General features: G+C 43.4%; 1 protein-coding gene across 1 annotated transcript in view; it reads right to left on the bottom strand.

Moving 5' to 3' along the window:
- The window catches only part of CNTNAP5 (contactin associated protein family member 5), a 995,558-nt gene that overhangs the window by 439,866 nt on the left and 532,561 nt on the right, over positions 1 to 23,131 (bottom strand). The window contains exon 8 of the mRNA XM_043894748.1: positions 10,052 to 10,316. Coding sequence (XP_043750683.1) covers positions 10,052 to 10,316 — 265 coding nt within the window. The remainder of the gene's footprint in view (positions 1 to 10,051; positions 10,317 to 23,131) is intronic.

Below are 23,131 nucleotides of genomic sequence, written 5' to 3'. Positions count from 1 at the left end.
TGACCAAAACGATGCTTCATATTTTGCCTGTGCTTCTTTGTATCTGTGACTAGGCCACCTGTGGAGTCTTAGACATCCAGACCTCCTCCGGTTTCTCTCCTCTCACTGGCACATCCTTCCCTTCCTTATTTGTTTCATGAAATTCTATTCATTCTTCAAAATCGAGCTGTGCTTCCCTTGCCTCTAGGAAGCCTTCACTTTCTCAGCCTTCCTGGTCCCTCTTCTCTTATGCTCCTACTGAGTCCTAAGCATCTGTCCTATTGCATTATCAATGCTCTATACTACCCCTTTCAACAGCACCTATGAGCTTTCGGAGGCCAATCCCCCCTCAATCCCTCAGAATTGAGTACAGTACCAGCAGAGCATAGATGCTACAAAAGCTTCCTGAACTAAACTGTGTAATAGGGAAGAACAAATCTGACTCCATACTAAATCTGCTTCTTTTACTTTAACCATTGTATTCTATTGGTTTTACTTCGAGCTAAGAATACTGCCTGTAGCCTGAAATACACAGGATGGTCCAGTCTCAAGGTTCTGACCTTTAAGGCGTGACACCTTTCCATTCACAGAGAATAACAGCTGTGCTGTGAAGGTTTACGGGAACATCACGACCTGGCCTCTGTGGCTAGCTGCAGAAGCAGTGGATCCCGACACCTAGAAGTTTGTAGCAACCAACCACACCCCTCCTTCACTCGGCCTTAAAAAAGATGGTTTGCTGGAAACTTCTGGGAGTTTGAAGCTTCGTGGGACACGACCCACCTGTGCTCCTTGTTTGGGCCTACAGTAAACCTTTGTCTGCTCCAAACTCCAACATTTTGGTATCATTTGGCCTCATTGTGCATCAGACACAGGAACATGCATTCAGTAACAGGTGGAGGCAAAGTGAATCATGTGAGAGAATTCTTAAAGTAGAAAACACGAAAGACTAAAGGAAATGACAACAGTTTTGACTATGAGATTATTTCCCTATTAGACAAATCCAGTTCCCTGGTTCCCTTTTGAGCAAGCTGAAGAAGAAGGTAGAGTAAGCTAAGAAATAAAACATTTCTGCCATTATTACTGAGACCTGAAAAGATATGGAGGCCCACAAGATCACTCCTTTAGTAAATATTCCGAACCTCTGCTTGATATCTTGAAGCTAAGGCAATGGCATTTCTCAGTTCACATAAAGTGGAGTGCCTTATCAAATGCTTCTCTTCTGAAACTTGAACTATGGGCTCCATCAGACAGCTTGGTGAGATGGTCATGGCCCTGTGGCTATCCACTAATATTTGTTTGCCCTCACCAGTGGGATTTTCTCAACATTATCTTAGCTAAAACACAGGCATTAATGACAGCTTAACTGAAGCAGAGGGTGAGGTTCACAAAGTCATCGCGTTTATTTGATGTACAGATGGCGGTGATACACAAACAGACTCTATGAAAAAGGGCAATCTTGGGGAGCGCTCTGCAAACTCCAGGGCTGCAGATAACAGCCATCTGGTGGTAAGTATCAGCAGGGTGAGCACTTTCATCTTCATGACACAGCTCTCCCTGCCACCTCCCACCTCTGGGAGCCCCACTGGCCTCTATCTAATTAGCATCTCCCCTGAGTATAGCTCATTCCTGGGCTTGACACTTAGTGCCTCATAGAACTGTCGCAACATGGATGTTGGCTAAAAACCATCGTAAACTCTTTTTCCACTGTTAAAATGAAATCCTTCAGAAATGGTTTGGAGGTCATTTCTAGTAGTTCATTTATTCAGATGCTTGCTTATACATAAGACAAATAGTTACTGAAGGCCTCTTATAAACAAGGTGTTAGACTAGGCCTTGGGAAAATAGTGGTGAGCAAGGCAGGCAGTGCTGTTGTTCCCATGAATCCTTACATTCCATGGTGACAAAAACATTAAGTAACCAACTATAGAGATATATGATTAATACAGGCTTCCCAGGTGGCTCAGTGGTAAAGAATCCTCCTGGCAATGCAGGAGACACAGGGGATGCAGGTTTGATCCCTGAGTCAGGAAGATCCTTTGGAGTAGGAAATGACAACCCACTCCAGTATTCTTTCCTAAAGAATTCTATAGACGGAGGAGCCTGGCGGGCTACAGTCCATAGGGTTGCAAAGAGTTGGACACAACTGCATGCACGCATGCATGTACATGATTAATATATATTATTTTTTACGAATTATCTTACTGAAGTATAGTTGGTTTAAAATAATGTGTTAATTTCTCCTACACAGCAAAGCGATTCAGTTAAACACCTACACACATTCTTTTCATATTCTTTTTCCTTTATGGTTTATCACAGGATACTGAATAGAGAATACTGTCCTGCATAGTAGGACGCTGTTGTTGATCCATTCTACATACAGGTAAGTCCCGTACATATGCATGAGTTCTGGTCTGAGAGCACATTCATAAATCCAATTTGTTTATAAGTCGGAGTAACCCTAGGTACCCAAATAACACAGTTGGCTATATAGTACTGTACTGTAATAGGTTTATAATACTTTAAAATACAAATAACATACAAAACAAACAGAAAAATAAAGAAAATAATTTTAATCTTACAGTACAGTACCTTGAAAAGTACAGTAGTAGAGTATGATAATTGCAAACTGTTCTCATCTTTGAAAGTTGACAATTTGAAGGTACATATTGAGAATTTACTGTACAGTAGTTTGCATCTGCTAATCCCAAATTCCCAATCCATCCCTCCCCCATCTCTCATCCCTCTTGGCAATCACAATCTGGTCTCTATGTCTGATAATACACCTTCTATCCAGCTGAATTGTGCCCCCCACCAAATCCATATGTTGAAGTCTTAGCCCTCTCCCCATACCTGAGAATGTGTCTGTATTTAGAGATAAGACTTTGAAAGAAGTAATAAAGGTAAAATGAAATCTTATGAGTAAGCCCATGGCCAATATGACTTGTATCTTCCCAGAGGAGGGCATTAGGACACAGGTGGGCACAGAGAGAGAGAAGATTTTGTGAGGACACAGGGAGAAAACAGCCTCTGCAAACCAAGAAGAAACCAGCCCTGACCACACCTTAAACTTCTAGCCTCAAGAACTGGAAGAAAGGAAATTTCTGATAGGTCTCCAACAGAGTGAGTCTGACTGTGATTCTATGGACTGGGGCCCATCAGGCTTCTCTATCCACGGGATTTTCCTGGTGAGAATACTGGAGTGTGTTACCATTTCCTCCTTCAGGGGAATCTTCCCAACCTGGGGATTGAACCAGCATCTCCTGCATCTCCTGCCTTGTAGGCAGATTGTTCACCACTGAGCAACTGAGGAAGCCCGATAGGTCTCCTAATACATGGTGCTTTGCTATGATAGTCCTAGCAAACTAATACACACTCAGGCCAAAGCTACGAAAGAGAAGAACCAGAAGGCTAGATAGTGGGGCAGCTGGTTGGCTTTGGGAAGGTTTCTTTTAAAAATGTCAATTGAGATAAATCCTAAAAGAATAAATGAGATGATGTGGACCACAGCTCTAGGGAGATTTATTTAATTTAAATAAAGGCAATGTTAAATAACCATCCAATAATATCCATGATGGTTGTGGATCAAAGCCTATGCCATTAAAATTTCATCTTATGTTCAGCTATAGAAAGAATAAGTCAGCCCCAACATCCTTCTAAATATAGAAAATTAATGATTGATTAGAAGGAATTGTTTCATAATTAGTGATTCTGGAATGCCTGGTGTCTAACTACTGGAAAACATAAGGTGGTTGAGGATGCTGAACAAACACTGTTACTTGTATGTAAGGATTCAATGGAATGACCTGAAATTGTCTCTCCAGCAAGCCATCTGCCTCCACTGAAAGCAATTCTGTAGCATCTGTTTGATTTCCGGATCTTTGCTCATCATGTGTCTTTTGGCCTAGGGTTTGTCCTGTTCCCGGTGATTGGTTTTCTCCTTCTGTCTTCCCTGCTTATAATCGTTTTGCAGGTCCCTGTTGCAAGATTGAGATCTCTGTCTGAAGATTCCCTCTCCCATCTTCTGGGCTCTGCCCAGTTGTGCGGAGACTCATTTCTTACTCTGAAAATTCCACCCTGGGTTTGATGCCTCTAGTACATCAAAGCAGTGGACTGTGCAGCTAAGTGCTCTGGATAGAATATTCTCTAATGAAAAGCCTCTCTGCCATTTGGCTTTAATGGGGTTTATTCTATTTTCTGCAGTGAAACAAACATATAAAAATTCTCATCTGTGACAAAGTCTATCTCACCTTAAAAGACCCTTATTATGACTGTCTTGTTTTCTCTTCACAAGCAGTAGGTCTGGTACCTACAACTCTTCCTCTGCTAACATTGTTTGAAAGTCCTATGTATCCTGATAACTCTGACACATATAAAGTATCCTAGTGTGAATTAAAGATGGTTGATAAAACAAAACACAACTTCTCAGATTTAGATCCTTGGCACCTAATTCTATATGGGTCACAAAGAAAAACATGCAGGACTTTTCTGGGATATTCAAGCATCTCATCACAAAAGTCACTATATGAAAGAAGGCCAGTTCACCATTCTTCCTCCCCAAAACGCACCACAATGTGAGGAGCTGAGAAAAGTCAGCTTTGGCAGCAAGATTGGCCCTACTGAATACATGTAATTAAGGCCACTTATTCCACTGTCAAAAGAAGACTCTGGAGTTGATGATTTCCTTGAGGACATGGTTGACCTCCTGTTTTGCTTCAGGAACTCATGAAGGTTTAGAAGGAACTTAAATAATTCTAAACCAGTTCTCTCCTTAAGCTACAAAGTACAGTGTGGTCTAACAGAATAAAACTCACCTTCTGCATCTATGCAGAACACAGTGAGGCTGTTGTCCTGGATGCTAAGGCCTGAGTTCAAGGACTTTGCCCAGACTAGCTTTTCAGTGGGAAATTGATGTTTTGAAGGGCACCAGAGCAGGAAAAAAAAAAACACACACACACACATTTCCAATTTTCAGGACTGAAGCCCCCAGATCTCTTTCTTTCTATTCTTGGTCCCCATTCTTCTCCCATCAGCACAAGAAAAATAACATTGAAATGTCAGGCCACTTGCAGAATAATTATAGTGGTGCCGGCTTTTCTTCAGATGACTTAATGTTTCACTTGCAATTCAAAACACTCCGCATTGATCAAGCCAAGTGGTCTCCTTTACTTTTACACAAGCTCCTGTTCTTAGTCATCCAGACTGGTCTGGACAATAACATCTACATCCTCAGCATGTTTTTAAGAGTCTTTTAAAATGGCAGCCATCCTGCATTTAAAAATAGAATCTGTTGTCAATCATTCCAGGATCAGGTGTGACCTGAGAACGTAGTCCCCAAGTCATGCGGTTCCTGGGGAGAAGCGGTGAGGAGCTGGGGTTTGAAATGCATGAAGGAGGAGGTCCGGGTGTGTATGTATTTAAGATTTGCGCAGTTGGCTGCTCTGATTCTTAAAGGGGGAGACGATGCCCCTCACCTGGCAGGGGGACTCCGGGAAAGCCTCCTCCCCGTTCCCGTTCAGCCTCCAGAGTTCCCGCTGGGGTTTGCAATGCAGAGGCGACATGAATATGGGAAAGCCTGTCCCGTGCATGGCAAAGTCTCTGGAAGCATCTAGGCTCTTACTGCGTGTGTTCTCGGTCATCCGACTCTTAGCGATCCCATGGACTGTGGCCTGCCAGACTCCTCTGTCTATGGAATTTTCCAGGCAAGAATCCTAGAGTGGGTTGCCATTTCCTACTCAGGGGATCTTCCTGACCCAGGGATCAACCCGTGTCTCCTGCACTGACAGCCAGATTCTTTACCACTGCACCTCCTGGAAAGCCCAGTTCCCTTTGTACTTACGTGATGTACATAAAATCATGTGATAATTTTACTAAGGAATCAGCACTGAGCATTTAAAAAGGTCTGAGAAAATTATGTCACATGTACTCAATGGACAGTAGCACGCGTGTTAGGTATGCATAACTTACATTATAATTGTATACAGGCAATGTCAGCTAATGTCTACAAAGACAGTGGATTCATCATCTGTTGTCAACCCCATCTAATCCCCAAATCTCTCTATTGAGGGGGCCACCAAGTAAAATGTTTCAGGAAAAGTCAACTTTAGATCCTATGCAGCCTACTTTCTTTAATAGCCTATTGTCATTTCATCTTTCAGCTAAAGCAGAGTTTCTTTATATTTGAATTCTTTAAGCAAGTGATATTGGGCTTCCCTGATAGTTCAGTTGGTAAAGAATCTCCTGCAATGTGGGAGACCTGGGTTCAATCCCTGGGTTGGGAAGGACCTTTCCTTCTTTCCCTGGAGAAGGGAAAGGCTACCCACTCCAGTATTCTGGCCTGGAGAATTCTGTGGATTATAAGTCCAGGGGATAGCAAAGAGTCGGACACAACTGAGCGTCTTTCACTTTCAAGCAACTGACAATATAAAAAATAAATGTTAAGAGTCAGCAAGATACAGTGTGAAAACTGTTGGCCCAGGAGTGCAAAGAAAAAGCCTGAGCTTGAATACCTTCTTGGTCAAGAGATCTTAATTTCTGACTCTCAATATTCTCTTATGCATGTTGGTAAACTAAGAATCACTTCACATGTTTCTTGAGTTTTTTTCTGTAGTATTATATGAGAAGGTCCTGGCATGATGCCTGACCTTCAGGAGAACCACAGTGTTTCTTGATTCTACTGTCACATCACAGTGAAAGGGTGCCCTCGACTCTTCCTCATATCCACAGGCACAAGGCTTTCAAGAAAGGAGATGACAAAAATAGAAATCAAAGTAGAATACAATGGAGGGATTGCACTACTGTCCTTCATCTTCCTGAAACTTCATCCCTTAGAACAAATAAATTCAGAGCCCTTCTATTTTGAGAATGACTTAGTTTGGACTTCTCTTCCTGATGTTCAATGCAAAAATGCACAAAATAGTCTGCCTCCCCAAAGCTATGCACACCATATGAAGCTCTGGTAATGGTAGTGATGTGCCAGGCATCCATGATCTGCCCTTTCTGTGGGGTCAGCTTCCCTTTTAGACTCAGGACATTAGAAACACCCGAACTAATCTCAGGTAAATCTTTAAACATCTGGATTCCTTGTTCAACTAATAAAATGTGGTCTAGTTTCTAATTTCCACCGAGGACCATGTGTCAAGGGTAGTCCCAAGGGCCCTCAAAAATTACCAGAACAGCACTTACTATCTTCTAGTTTCTCATGAGATTTTCACTTCTGACAAAGCCAATACAATCTCAAGTACTTGGAAAACAAGTTTCCTCAGAAATGCAAGGGAGGAAAGAACTAGCTTTGCTTTTTTGCTTTTTTTGTTTATTTGTTTATCTGTCATTTACCTGGGATAGAAAAGCACCAGGAGACAGAAAGCCTTGATCCATTTCAAAGGAAAGAGAAAGAAATTCATAATTTCCAAAATTCAGGAAACTCTTGGGAAAAGAGGCAAACAAGTTTCCTGAGACAGACATCAGAATGTTTTTAAAACTTTCTTCTCTTGTCTGAGCCTTTCGAGAGACAGGTGAAAAATAACCAATGATTTTTTTTCTCCCTCTGTACCTAGGTAATGGGGCAGCTTTTACCAGCCTGTCTCTCAGTCATAAACACATTTTAATGGACTGACACATGCTTAATAATACAGGTAACACCTGAATGCTTTAGAGCAAAGTGCCACTGGGGCCTGTACTTTATTAAAACTGCATTTTGACCTGAGGCATACAAGTCTCTGCACTCAACCATCTCACCAATTAAAGAGAAAAAGTCCAGTGCCGGCTCACCATTTTTCTTCTTCACATAAGGATGGAGGTTTAAATTTTCTAACTCTACACATGAAAACTGGTATGTTTCTAAGAGATTAACTCACCTCCCATGACTGGAAATCTTGGAAATTTTATATAAGTCCCAGGAGTGTGCAAATTCACTCAGTTTTTATGACTCTGAGGAGTGAGGCCTATTTTCGCCAGAGACTTTGAGTTGGGGTGGGAGAAAGAGAAACTTGCCTAGTAGCTTCTCAGCACTGTGCCAAAGGTTTGATCCATTTAAACTCATGTTGGCTCAGGTGGTAAAGAGGCCACCAGCAATGCAGGAGACCCAGATTTGGTGCCCGAGTCGGGGAGATCCCCTGGAGGAGGGAATGGCTACCCCCTCCAGGGTTCTTGCCTGAGGAATCCCATGGACAGAGCAGCCTGGCGGGCTACAGTCCATGAGCTGTAGAAAGCTGGACACAACTGAGTGGCTAACACTTTCATTTTCAATCAGCATCACAGTCTTGTAACATAAAGGTTTTTCTTCCGTCTCCTGTTACAGGTAGATGCTAAGATGGTCCCAATGACCCATGACTCCTGCCGTGTAAACACTTGTATAATCCCCTTGACTTGAGCAAGGGCTAGATTTATTCTCTTTTCTAATGAGCAGAATATGTTGAAAATGATGGAAAGTTGCTCTTGCTTTGAGATACACAAACACCACGGCATTGTCCTGAGGGTTCTTTCTCGCTCTCTCCAATGCCACTCACTCTGGGTTAAGAGTGCTGCCCTATCAATGAGGCAGCCTTCTGGAAAGGCCATGGGGATAGGTTTGGATCTTCTGAGACCTGTCAACAGCCATGTGAGTTAGCTTGCAAGCAGGGTTAACCCTGGTTGAAACTTGAGACGACCGTCCCCTACTAACAAGCTGATTGTAGCCAGAACCACCCAGTCAGGGGCCTCTGGATTCCTGACTCAGAAATGGAGACATAGTGCATGCTGTTTTCAGTCAATACATGTTGGCATAATTTGTTATGCAGCTGTCGGTACCTAATACACTCTTACACGGGAGACAAAGTTAGGAACTTAATCTAGGGCCACAGACTAATCAGGGGAAGAGTCACTTTTGGAACCTCCTGACTGACTTGCAGACCCAGACTCTTCTGTCATTTACAGAGGTTCAGTGGGTTTTTTTTTTTGTTCATCCATTGACTCTGAAGCTTTCCCATAGTCTGACCTGATCTTAACTATTAAATTATGTCTTTTGCTCCCTAACTCAAATTTCTCTAATTTGTTTGGATGATAGAGCTCACAGTCCAGTGGGGGAAGAAAGATATTTAAATTAAAGAAAGATGCAATATCATGTAATCTGGAATGGATATTGGCCCAGGAAAGGGGGTTTGATTCAAACTGTAGAGCCAGGAAGGCTTCTCAGAGGATTCATTGACCTAGCCACCTGCCTTGGCCTCGCATCCAATGCCCGCATGTAAGTCTGACCTCTGTAAGTGCTGGCCACTAAGTGAACATGCTGTTTCTGGAAGGACAGTGATATAACAAGTAGAGAAGGAGGGAGACGATTTCATGGCTCCATGTGAAAGGAGAGGCAGATAGAAGAGCCAGGGTATGGTTCATACCTCTGTTCCATATTGCCACATATTAGGGCCTAATTTACACTGCTGTAAAAGGAAGTGCTTTCCAATCTTCATAGCTAAAGATTAGGTGATCATATGAAGTGAAGTAAGTCAGACAAAGAAGGTATCATATGATGTCACTTATATGTGGAATCTGAAATATGACACAAATGTAAAAATCTACAAAGCAAAAACAGACTCATAAACTTGGAAAACAAACATGGTTACCGAAGGGAAAATGTAGGAGGGGTGGGGAAGGGATAAATTAGGAGTTTGGGATTAGCAGATACACAATACTATATATAATGATCAAGGACCTAGCGTGTAGCCCAGGTAACTATATTCAGTACTCTATAATAACCTAGATGGGGAAAGGATCTGAAAAAGAATATATATATATATACACACACACACACACACATACACACACACATACATGTATGTATGTGTGTATATATATATATGTATATGTATAACTGAATCATTTTGGCATAACCTGAAACTAACGTAACATTGTGAATCAAGTATACTACAATATAATTTTTTTTAAAGAATAAAAAAACATTGGATCTTCAAACCTGAAGTTTGTGAAGACCGATTAGCCCACATCCCTGAGAGCTGGAGCCTGTGTGTGTTGGCCAGAATCTCAAGCATGTGTTGACTTGGCTGAATAAGAAAGTGATCTATAAGTTGTCAGCAGACGGTACCTGTGAGGATTTCAGCTGCACGTCCTGTGGTTTTCTGAATCACGAGTCTCAGGGTTCCGTCCTCCAGACTCAGCAGCAGGGTCCCCGAACCCTCAGAGAGCATTGTGGACAGAAGGAGACCATCTTTGTTCCAGGTTCGAAACTGGAAACTCACTGAGAGCCCATCAATTTGGGGAGTACCAGGCAACAGCAAATAACTGCTGCTGGAGTTGACAAATGTGATGGGAACAATTTGTGGTTCGGAGCAGGAGAAAGTGACATTGCCCTGGAAAACAATAAAAATCAAATATATAAAAGCCATTTTTTATTCTGCAATCTGACAGCTGATATAAACAATCACCTGGAGCTGACCTTAATTTCAGGATTATTCCACATTCAGCAGTAAGATCTTAAAAGGAAAAATATGTTAGCTTTGTTCAGATACACCCACAAGATTGTTTTCCATTCCTATTTTCTGGATCACAGTGCTATCTGCAAAAAAGGTCATCAAAGACCTAGGGCAGTGGAGGGATAGGAAACACCAGAAGTTTCTAGGGATCCAGAGATAAAAATAATAACATTCACTCACTGAGTAATGATGTACTGCAAGTCAATGAATGCCGAAGTCTGGGATACTTTTCACAGTGGTCCCTTGAGGAAATTTTGTTACAGTGTGGAATGCCACTGACACCAGCTCCCAGGGCAGCCTGGGAAAAGAAAAGCTAAAAGAGCAAAGGTTTCCTAAGGAAAGTGATGCTTTCCTGGAAGGCAGTGGGGAAGGGCAGGTGCAAACGTCCAGCCAGCCTTCTCAGTAAATGGCATGGTGTTTGCAAAAGCTTGTCAGAATTAACAAAATGGCATTCCTGAAAAGTGAGTAATTTCTGAACTTGAAGTGGGACAGAGAGGGCCAGGGCTATGAAGGAGGTGAGGCAAGAAAAGTGAGTAGAGTAGAGTTTAAAAGCCTTTTATGCAAAAAAAAAAATAAAATAAAATAAAAGCCTTTTATGCTTGCCAAGGTTGTCATACAAAGTCAGAAGCGGTAAAATGACTTTGGCCATATTTTAACGTATTAAGAGTGTTTTTAGTAACATGAAGATTGAGGGGTGCATGAGAGGACCGGAGCATTAAGTGTGGAAATGCTAGAAGCAGGAAGAGGATTATTGTTTGCATAAGTGTGAGAAAGCAGGTCAGTTTATTTGAGGAAGTTACAGGAAAAGAAAGACGTGTGTGTGTGTGTGTGTGTATGCTCAGCTGAGCCATGTGCGGACTCACTTTTATTAGATGAACAGGACAAAGCCTGGAGCACCTTCTAGATTATGAATAGCTGTTACAACATGAAAGCCATTTGGAATCTTTATAGCCAACAACTTCTCATTTTGCACCGCTACCATTTGTCTCTTTTAGATTCTAAACTAATCTCTACAATACCGTCAGTAAACGTATTCAGGTAAGTGTAAGACAATATTGTCCTCTACACAGTCATGGACACATCTTCTTTTTTTTTTTTGGAAAAAAATGTATTTTATTGAAGTATAGTTGATTTGCAATGTTGTACTAATGTTTACTGTACAGTAAAGTGATTCCGTTACACATGGGGGGGTGTGTGTATATATATATATGAATAAATAGATATATGGTTCATGTTCTTTTCCATTACAGTTTATTACAAGATATTGAATATAGTTCACTGTGCTACACAGTGTCTTGTGGTTTATTCATTCCACATACAGTAGTTTGCATCCACTAAACCCAAGTTCCAAATCCATCGTTACCCCACCCAACTTCCCCTTGGCAACCAGAAGTGCGTCCTAGTCACAGACACATCTTAGTCCCTAAAAATCTCTCAAGGCCTCTGACTGATGCTAACTCTGCCTTTTAGAGTCATTCTTGTAGCCTGTACCACTTCTGGAGGGGTGGGGAGGGAGGCACGGAATGGCAGGAATTTCCAAAAGGGAATGCCCTGGGTTGCCTAGCTGCGTGAATTTAACTTCCCACTGAAGTGGTCAAGTAGTGAGGTTAGACACCTGTACACCCAGAGCAGGCTAATCACTCAGCTCAAACAACCTCCTAAGCCAGAAAAACAGTTAGGTCCCAACTATGTTTGTTAGGGAGAGTCCTGCACTTCTGAAAACAAATAGCAGTTACCAAACAAACTTCTACCAATAATGCATTTCTACTGACGTACCCATCATCAGTGGGATATAAGCATATTCTTGCATTGATCCTTTGTTGTGGCTGTTTAGATGTGTTCTCTATAGGCTAGATTCCCAGAAGTTAATCGATGTGTCAAAGAATAAAGGCCCCTTATATCCATCCATCAAGAAATTGGCACAAATAATGTACATTAACACATATGTGGAATCTAGAAAAATGGTATAGATGATCTTATTTGCAAAACAGAAATAGAGATGCAGACATAGAGAACAAGCTTATGGACACCAAGGGGGAGAGGTGGTGGGATGATTTGGGAGACTGGGACTAACAGACGTACACTATTGATACTCTGTGTAAAACGTATGACTAATGAGAATCTACTGCATAGTTAGCACAGGAAACTCTATCGCGTGCTCTGCGGTGGCCTACATGGGAAGGGAATTTTAAAAAGAGGGGATGTATGTATACGCATAGCTGATTCACTCTGCGTGTAGCAGAAGCTAACACAGCATCGTGAATCAACTGTTCCAATAAAAATTAATTGAAAGAATAAAATAACAAAAAAGAAATTGCCCACGTTGTATACTGTCCCTGACATTAGGTTAAGTGCCCACATGTGTATCTTACGTATTCAACACAATGACGCTGCATTCGTTTAAAAAACTACACAGATTGAGTCTGGAGTAGCTAGGTAATTCAAAAGCCAGAGTCTTCCTTCCCAGTGACAATGGGGGACAAACACCTACGTTTGTGTGACACAGATGCTTCTGGCAGCCATCTCTGAGAACGTCCTCCTTTGTCTTGGGGACCACTTTAAAACAAAATCTACCAACTTGCTTTTCATATCCCATTGCTGTTTTAATTTGCATTTTTTGAAATTCTGGTTGATTTCCTTTCAAGATGAAATATTCCCACTGACGGCAGATTAACTGAAGCAGGGCTGTCTTTTTTAAGCAATCAGGAATGCTCCCACAGAGAACCTGGGAGACAGCAGTAACTTTTCTTCCCCTTTTCTTTTCCTGAGGTAAGCATCACCTCTAGTAACAATTTTCCGGAACAAAGCTGCACCCAAAGTTTGAGGCTGTGTAGAGGGGGAAAGGATGACAAGACTGAAGGATAGGCCTTTGTAAAATGTCCCTTTTCCATTGTCTTAGAATACAATGTTTAAGACGCAGAGACACAGAGAACAGACTTGTGGGTGGCAAGAGGGAAGGAGGTAGAGGGGGGACAATTGGAAGTTTGGGATCAGCAAATGCAAACTATTATATAATAATAGGTAAATGACAAGGTACTACTGTATAGCACAGGGAACTATATTCAATAGCCTGTAATAAGCCATAAAGAAAACAATGTTTTAAAAATGTATGTATGTATAACTGAGGCTTCCTAGGTGGCTGCAGTGGAAAGCAGCCTGCCTGCCAATGCAGGAGACTTAAGAGATGTGGGTTTCATCTCTGAGTCAGGAAGATCCCCTAGAGGAGGGCATGGCAACCCACTCCAGTATCCTTGCCTGGAGAAACCCATGGACAGTGGATCCTAGCGGGCTACAGTCTATAGCATCGCAAAGAATCGGACATGACTGAAGTGACTTAGCATGCACACATATATAACTGAATATATCAATTCAGTTCAATTCAATTCAGTCTCTCTGTTGTGTCTGACTCTACAACCCCATGGACTACAGCAAGCCAGGCTTCCCTGTCCATCACCAACTCTCGGAGCTTGCTCGAACTCATGTCCATTGAGTCGGTGATGCCATTCAACCATCTGATCCTCTGTCGTCCCCTTCTCCACCTGCCTTCGATCTTTCCCAGCATCAGGGTCTTTTCCAGTGGCCAGATGGTCTTCCCATCAGGTGGCCAAAGTATTGGAGCTTCAGCTTCAGCATCAGTCCTTTCAATAAATACTCAGGTTGATTTCCTTTAGGATTAACTGGTTTGATCTCTTTGCAGTCCACGGGATTCTCAAGAGTCTTCTCCAACACCACAGATCAAAAGCATCAATTCTTCAGTGCTCAACTTTCTCCATGGTCCAATTCTCCCGTCCATACATGACCACTGGAAAAACCATAGCTTTGACTAGACGGACCTTTGTTGGCAAAGTCATGTCTCTGCTTTTATTATGCTGTCTAGGTTTGTCACAGCTTTTCTTCCAAGGAGCAAGCATCTTTTAATGTCGTGGTTGCAGTCACCACCTACAGTGTGATTTTGGAGCCCAAGAAAATAAGGTCTGCCATTGTTTCCATTGTTTTCCCCATCTATTTACCAGAAAGTGATGGGACCAGATGCCATGATCTTCATTTTTTGAATGTTGAGTTTTAAGCCAGCTTTTTCACTCTCCTCTTTGACTTTCATCAAGAGGCTCTTTAGTTTCTCTTCACTTTCTGCCATAAGGGTGGTGTTATCTGCATATCTGAGGTTATTGATATTTCTCCCGGCAATCTTGATTCTAGTTTATGTTTCATCCAGTTCAGCATTTCTCATGTTGTGTTCTGCATATAAGTTAAATAAGCAAGGTGATGATATACAGTCGTGACATACTCTTTCTCAATTTGGAACGATTCTGTTGTTCTATGTCTGGTTCTAAATCATACAGATTTCTCAGGAGGCAGGTAAAGTGGTCCAGTATTCCTATCTCTTAAAGCATTTTCTACCATTTGTTGTGATCCATACAGTCACAAACTTTAGCATAGTCAATGAAGCAGAAGTAGATGTTTTTCTGGAGCTCTCTTGCTTTTTCTATGATCTGGTGGATGTTGACAATTTGATCTTTGGTTTCTCTGCCTTTTCTAAACACAGCTTGGACATCTGGAAGTTCACAGTTCATATACTGTTGAAGCCTAGCTTGGAGAGTTTTGAGCATTACTTTGCTAGTGTGTGAGATGTGTGCAATTGTGCAGTAGCTTGATCATCTTTTGGCATAATTGCTTTTCTTTGTGATGGGAATGAAAACTGACCTGAATATATCTATATATACACACACATAACTTAATCACTTTGCTGTACATCAGAAGTTAACACAACATTGTATATCAACTACAATTTAAAAAAAAATCTTTAAAAAATCCAATTTATAATGTTTAGGTCCACCTAAACCATGTAGCAAGTGTTCTGTGTTGATAGACAATCACAAAAGTTGGTCCTCATGACAGCAGGGCTCTAGAAGAACTGAGATTTTTTTCCCCTTCTTTGATTAGTTCTCCCACATCTGATGAGAGGCCAGGCTGCTTCATTCCGTTGAACATATAATGGACCTCACTATCTGTAAATAGACCAGGGAACCCAGAAACCCTTGAGGGGCCTTCAGGGGACACACAAAATCCTGAGCAAGATGATGATGGCAAGAACTTCAAATAAATGCCTCAGAGATTCTGCTAAAATAAGGCTAGGTGTGGGGACCACCACTTTGCTCACCAGGGAGCAGGAGAGCTTGGAAATGCGCTGTCCTTGGACGGTTCCTCTGGGTCACTCCAGGCCGTGCTCCTTCACTCCCTCCCACCCCATCCTCCTCCCACTGTCTTCTGTTGTCCTGTGTCCAGGCGGCCACCTGAACTGTCCAGAATTTCTTTGTTTTTAGAGCACCTCCCCGCGGTGCTCTCCAATGGTAGGTCCAAGGGCAAGTAGCAGAGAGAGATGGGAATGGATCGGAAATCAGTTTTACACCAAATCTGACCCAGTTCTCCCAGGAAGGGTTTCTGGCTCAGCTTCTTGTCACACATGTCTTGCTGTTCCTCACTGTGCATGCTGTTCGCGGAACCCAGGGTAGGCAAGGCGCAAGGGGGGAAGCCGGAAGAAAACTCGAGGAGCCATAGGAACTGCACGTGTTTATTCTCTCTGGGCTGGTGCAGCAGACGTGCGGCAGGCATGCTATATTCTCTTGTGTTTGACCCAGTGAATGCGGCCACAATGCGGCCATAATGCGGACTCAAGGGCTTTTCAGGTGGAGCTTGTATATGTTTACAGGACAAAAGTGGCCCATGGCCAAGTGGGTGCATCATCACACACATGCACACTGCTATGTGGTCTCAGCTGTTACATAACCATGTATTTACAAAACATGGGGCAAGAGTGAGAGATGGTGGGGCAAGAGAGCCTGGCTACCACCGTCTTGGCAAATTTGCTCTTTCCCTATGTTTCACCCCTTCAGGGTCTCTCATCTCAGAATCTATGCTCAATCCGTCTTCCATGATATTCCCTTGTCAAGTAACTCTGACCCTTAAACCCACATTCTGCAACAGCAGTAGATGATATAGCAACAAACAGTTACATCCCCAATGCACAGCAAAACCCAATGCCAGGTATCACCTGGAACTCATTTTGAGTTCCCCTCATGGGGCTAGAAGAGACACCCACCACACATGGAGCGCCTTTATCTTCCATTGTCAAATCTCATCCACCATCTGTCCTTGTGAAACTGCATGAAAGCCTCCACAGGGGCAACTCCACCCCTGCAGGGTTTTTTATTAAGGACCTGCAAAATACCCGAGTCACTAGGCCCATCCCCTCAAGGAGGGGGTTTTTGCAGTGTTCACAATCTACCTACATGATTATACTTTTCTAAGTCTGAGGACACAGCCTTTACAGTGCTGTTCTAAATCTACACCATAGGACATGGCCTAAATCTTCATCACATGGCTGCCATAGCCATGAATGTGAGCACTAGACCCAGGAGACTGCTCTGGCTTGCCATAAACAAGTTTGCATTCAGCACCAGTATCAACCAGAGCCATTACTCTCTGTATACTAGCTAGTGACCTGGTGGCTCAGAGGGAAAAGAATCTGCCTGCAATACAGGAGACCTAGGTTCGATCCCTGGGTTAGGAAGATCCCCTGGAAGAGGATGTGGCAACCCACTCCAATATTCTTGTCTGGAGAATCCCCATGGACAAAGGAGACCTGGTGGGCTGCAGTCCATGGGGTCTCAAAGAGTCAGACACGACTGAGTGACTAAGCATAGTTAATTGCAAGTTCTACATGGGGCCTCAGGTCCCTGCTTGGGCTCTTTGGGCTGACACCTTGGCCTGAGCCCTATTCAAAGCCAAAAAGGGCATCTTAAGGAACTTCCTTGGGAGCCATGTAACCTTCAAGCTGAAGCACCTGTATCTTTTGCTGTGGGCACTTACACTGCTACTCTGCTCTCAGTTGCATGATGGGCCTAGCTAACAAGCAGAGACTCATGGTCTCATAATGTTCTACAATCTTTATCTCAATGAGGGGAAAGTGGTTATAGATGCCAACAGTTCTATTCTGTCCCCGGAACAAATTATAGCATCCAACCCTTTGTCTCGGAGTTGCAAAAGCCATGCTGCTAAAGGTTCCCCTTATTTTTGCCAAAACTGCTTACCCAAGTTGACTACCTCGGCCTGAGTATATGGTCAATACATCATGAACTCAGTCACTTTGAGGGACCCTTGAGGATGCCGCCCTGGGCAGTAGGCCGCTGATGCTTCACTTTCTGCTGCACAATGGGCCATGCTACCAAGTGGGGAGCTTTGGTCTCACAATGCTCATCATCACCGTCCCTCACTACCTCACAGTGTGAGGTGCTGGGTTCCTCAGGGCCATGCATCTCTTGCTCCAGCATGTGTATAAGCTGCTCTAGCTCTTCCTCCCATCTCAACAACTTGCACACTTGTGCAGCATCACGGAGAGCACTATCCATATTCACCTTCAGGGCAGTTAGGAAAATCCACCCCACGGTGCCAGCCACAGTCCACGCTGCCCCGTCCTGCAAATGGGAAGTCACTGCCTGTGACGCCTTTTCAATGCTATCTGGTGACCCATCCACTGCTTCCCAGTCTTCCACCGGGGCCCACACCAAGAGGACCACAGCTACCTGCTGCCACAGGCTATGTGGTGGCCACTGGCTTCCTCCATTCATTGGAGCCTCAGGCTCCTCTAACTGTTGTATATCCTGCTGACTATGCCAGTTGTCTTGCTACTCACACTGTTTGCTGAACCCAGAATAGGCAAGACACAAGCTAGGAAGCTGGAAGAAAACTCGAGGAACTGTATGAACTGCACGTTTATTCTCTCCACGCTGGTGCAGCAGCCATACAGCAGATATGCCATATTCTCTTGCAGTTGACCCAGCAGACACAGCCATAATGTGGCCACAACGCGGGTGCAAGGGCTTTTCAGATGGAGCTTATATATGTTTATAGGACAAAAGTGGCCCACGGCCGAGTGGGTACATTGTGACGCACATGCACAGAGCTGTAAGTGGTCTCAGCTCTCACATAACCATGTATTCACAAAACCTGGGCTGAGCCAGAAGCTGTGAGACAGGAGAGTCTGACTGCTACCATCTTGGCTAATTTGTTCTTTCCCTGCAACATCCATCTCAGCTGTGCTGGTTGCTGGCAGAAATACCAAAGTGTCAAGAAGCATTGGTACCCCCATCCACCACAGTAGACAAAAAAAAAAGCTAAATAAAAAAAGTACTACTTTTGAAATCAACATGAATCATTTTCAGTATCACCATTTGCAACTTCAGAATCTGTCTCAAGATAGCATTGGAGGGAGTCCTCAGCAATGATTTAGAAAGAGCATGCAAAAAGATAATATTACTTAACTGTTAAAAAGAAAAAAGTAATTCCATTTTCAGCAACAAGGATGGATCTAGAGATTATCATACTAAGTGGCATAAGTCAGAAAGAGGACAGATACCACATGATATCACTTATGTGTGGAATCTAAAAAAGTGATATAAATGAATTTATTTACTAAATAGAAACAGACCCACAGAAATAAAAAGCAACCTTATGGCTACCAAAGGGGGAATCTGAGGGCAGGTAAACTGGGTATTAACATATTCACACTGTGAGCATGTGCTGTCACTTCAGTGCTGTCTGACGTTCTGTGACCCTATAGACTGTAGCCCACCAGGCGCCTCTGTCCATGGGATTCTCCAGGCAAGAACACTGAAGTGGGTTGCCATGCCTCCTCAAGGGATCTTCCTGATCTTGGGATCAAACCTACATCACTTGTGTCTCCTGCATTGGCAGGCAAGTTCTTTACCATTAGTGCCATCCATAGTCACACTACTATATATAAAATAACCAAGAAGAACCTCCTGTATATCATAGGGAACTATACTCAGTATCTTAGAATAACCCATAACAGAAAAAGAATACACACACACACACACACACACACACACACACACACATTCACAAAATATTGTAAATCAACTATAGTTCAATTTTTTTTAAAAAAGACATGAAATTGTAAAACAAAAAAAGAAGATAATGTACTTTAAAATAGTGTCAAAAGAAGTGGCAACAAAGTCAACAACCATATTCTCTCCTATCAGTTCAGTTCAGTTCAGTCGCTCAGTCGTGTCCGACTCTTTGCAACCCCTTGAATCGCAGCACACCAGGCCTCCCTGTCCATCACCAACTCCCAGAGTTTACTCAAACTCATGTCCATCGAGTCGGTGATGCAATCGGGCCATCTCATCCTCTGTCGTCCCCTTCTCCTCCTGCCCCCAATCCCTCCCAGCATCAGGGTCTTTTCCAATGAGTCAACTCTTCACATGAGGTGGCCAAAGTATTGGAGTTTCAGCTTCAGTTCTTCCAATGAACACCCAGGATTTATCTCCTTCAGGATGGACTGGTTGGATCTCCTTGCAGTCCAAGGGACTCTCAATAGTCTTTGCCAACACTATAGTTCAAAAGCATCAATTTTCCGGCGCTCAGCTTTCTTCACAGTCCAAATCTCACATCCATACATGACCACTGGAAAAACCATAGCCTTGACCAGACGAACCTTTGTTGGCAAAGTTATGTCTCTGCTTTTTACTATGCTATCTAGGTTGGTCATAACTTTCCTTCGAAGGAGTAAGCGTCTTTTAATTTCTTGGTTGCAGTCACCATCTGCAGTGATTTTGGAGCCCCCAAAAATAAAGTCTGACAATGTTTCCACTGTCTCCCCATCTATTCCCCATGAGGTGATGGGACCAGATGCCATGATCTTAGTTTTCTGAATGTTAAGCTTTAAGCCAACTTTTTCACTCTCCTCTTTCACTTTCATCAAGAGGCTTTTTAGTTCCTCTTCACTTTCTGCCATAAGCGTGGTGTCATCTGCATATCTGAAGTTATTAGCATTTCTCCCGGCAATCTTGATTCCAGCTTGTGCTTCCTCCAGCCCAGTGTTTCTCATGATGTACTCTGCATATAAGTTAAATAAGTAGGGTGACAAAATATAGCCTTGACGTACTCCTTTTTCTATTTGGAACCAGTCTGTTGTTCCATGTCCAGTTCTAACTGTTGTTTCCTGACCTGCATACAGGTTTCTCAAGAGGCAGGTCAGGTGGTCTGCTATTCCCATCTCCTTCAGAATTTTCCACAGTCAGCTTAAAGTATTGCTTCAACTTTCATCCTATTCCCACCTAAGAAGGATGCTCCATATCTCAGGCTCTCTCCATTCTATTCTACATTTAATTCATTAGTGATTTCAATGTACATTCAATATTTTTCCAACGTTGTAAAACAATGTGCTGAGCACAGAAGTTTATAAGTTTTATATATGCTGCCACTACTGCTGCTGCTGCTAAGTCGCTTCAGTCATGTCCGACTCTGTGCGACCCCATAGATAGCAGCCCAACCAGGCTCTGCCGTCCCTGGGATTCTCCAGGCAAGAACACTGGAGTGGGTTGCCATTTCCTTCTCCAATGCATGAAAGTGAAAAGTGGTAGTGAAGTCGCTCAGTCGTGTGCAGCCCTTCGCGACCCCATGCACTGCAGCCCACCAGGCTCCTCTGTCCATGGGATTTTCTAGGCAAGAGTACCTGAGTGGGTTGCCATAATAATTAATTATAATATATAATATATATTATAAAATATATAATAATTAATATTATATATATGTATATATATAAATGGGATCCTATTTCTTTGAGGTCTATAGTCAGTAAATGTACATTTCTGATTGTAACTGGTACAAAGTGTCCCTGACAAAATTATGCACATTGGTGGTCCAATCCTCAAGGTAAATCAACCAGCCCTGGTCCTACAGAAGAGACTGAAAGAAAGTCAGTATTAGCACCATGGCCCCTTTTCCACTACAAATCTTATAAGAGCTACAGGGTCTTTTATTGTCTCAAAAGAAGGTCCCTCTCCGTTGGAGAGGCTAAATCCTGTGTGTCTGACGTGCCTCTCCTGACAGCACCACCACGTCTTGGTTGGATGGCCACCCTCCATGGGATGATAACTTCACTAAGCCACAGGTCACGGTACCTATAAGTGGGGGCCTCTCTGTCCACAGCATGGCAGTTCTTAGTGTCCTGTGCGTCCATATTCACATATGCGCATCACCCTCCATGAGATAAGGCATCTGGAAGTGCTGGGCTCACCTGTCCTTTGGGGAGCACCAAACCATGTCCAGTGTCCTTTGTTAGGATCCACCATAGCCTTTTCTTTGCAGTTGTAAAATTCAAAAGTTCCCATCCCACCACTTTTCTCAGAAAAAGAGTTTGATTTCTATGGATGAAGCACAGAATTTTGAAACTCAAAGATTTATTCACAAACCATCTTAGAGGGACTGTCCATTTCTATGGAAATACACTTAGCTTTGTACCATTAACAACAAGAGTTGCCCTGTTCTTCATCTGACTTACGAAGCTTGATGAGCTCCGAAGAATGGTCAGGACCTTAAAACACAAGAACCAAGTTTGTGTCAGTGGAGGAAGCAAGCCCTATGCATTGATTCATCCTCTCCAAGGTGGCCCTCCCTTTGAAGGGCAGAGGAAAACTTACAGGTCATTCATTGCTGTGAAGAAACAGAACCTGAGGTCTCACACAAAGGAAGCCTGTTCTAATCTGGAGGGTTACAGAAGGCTTCCTTAGGGAAGTGACATAGGAAGTGAGATTTTACAGAAGAGCAGGTGTAACTAGTTAGAGAGTGAGGAGGAGTGTCATCTGCACAGAAAAGGAAAGCATTTTCTAAGGTTGGAGGCAGGAAGGTGGATGACATATACAAGCATCTGGCAGAAGGCCAGCAGACAGCTGTCTGGAAACTAGCATAATAGCAGGGAAGATGCAGTGGGAAAGACAGGAAGGGAAGCAATCATTAAACCTTACACCATGTATAAGTACTAGAACCTGACCCTGTGGAAGAAATGGAATAGGAAGGGGTGAAGAGAAAATTTATATAGAAGTAAGGCAGTATGGTCATATTGTGCTGCAGATACATCCTTCAGGGAGCTGTAGGTAGGCAATAGAATGTGCTGCATGTAGGGAGAAGGGTCAACAGAGGATGAGACGGTTGGATGGCCTCGTCGAGACGGTTGGATGGCCTCGTCGACACAGCGGACATGAGTTTGAGCCAACTCTTGGAGGTAGTGAAGGACAGGGAAGCCTGGGGTGCTGCAGTCCATGGGGTCACAAAGAGTCGGACACAACAACTGAACAACAGAGTGTGTGTTGTGTGCAAGAAAGGATGCTCGAGGGTCAGACTTTGGGCAACGATAGAGGTAACGCAGACAAGGGCAGTTAAGGGGTTGTGGAGAGCCCTGTCTGGATACAAAGTGGGACGAACGGCAGAGAGCTGGTAGGTAAGGTTGACGGCAGTGGCTGTGCAGGGCTCAGGGGCTTCCTCTCTCCTCTGCCTGCCCAGGGACCTCGACCCCTGCACTTCAGATTGACCATCACCTTCCTCGACTGGTGGCCCCCCCCACTCTGGCCTGAAGACACTGGAAGTCCTGAAGCTCATTCATTCAATCCGTGTGTGTGGTTACTATGGACACCTGTCCCCTAAATATACTTCCTGCCTTTCTCCCTCCACCAGGAGTGACTTCTTCAGGCCTCCGCATCCCTCCACTCCCTTCTTCCAAGGCCGAGTGGATCTTTTTCCTAGTCCATTCCTGGGGCCTTTCCAGAACTTTCCCACCCATCCCCAAAGTGGCTGTCTTCTCCACTGGTTCCCAGTGGTTTGTGTCCCTAGACAAT

Source organism: Cervus elaphus, chromosome 33 (genome assembly GCF_910594005.1).
Source record: "Cervus elaphus chromosome 33, mCerEla1.1, whole genome shotgun sequence".
Lineage (NCBI taxonomy): Eukaryota > Metazoa > Chordata > Mammalia > Artiodactyla > Cervidae > Cervus > Cervus elaphus.
The sequence above is the reverse complement of the archived record's forward strand: the minus strand, read 5'-3'. Positions and strand labels throughout refer to the sequence as shown.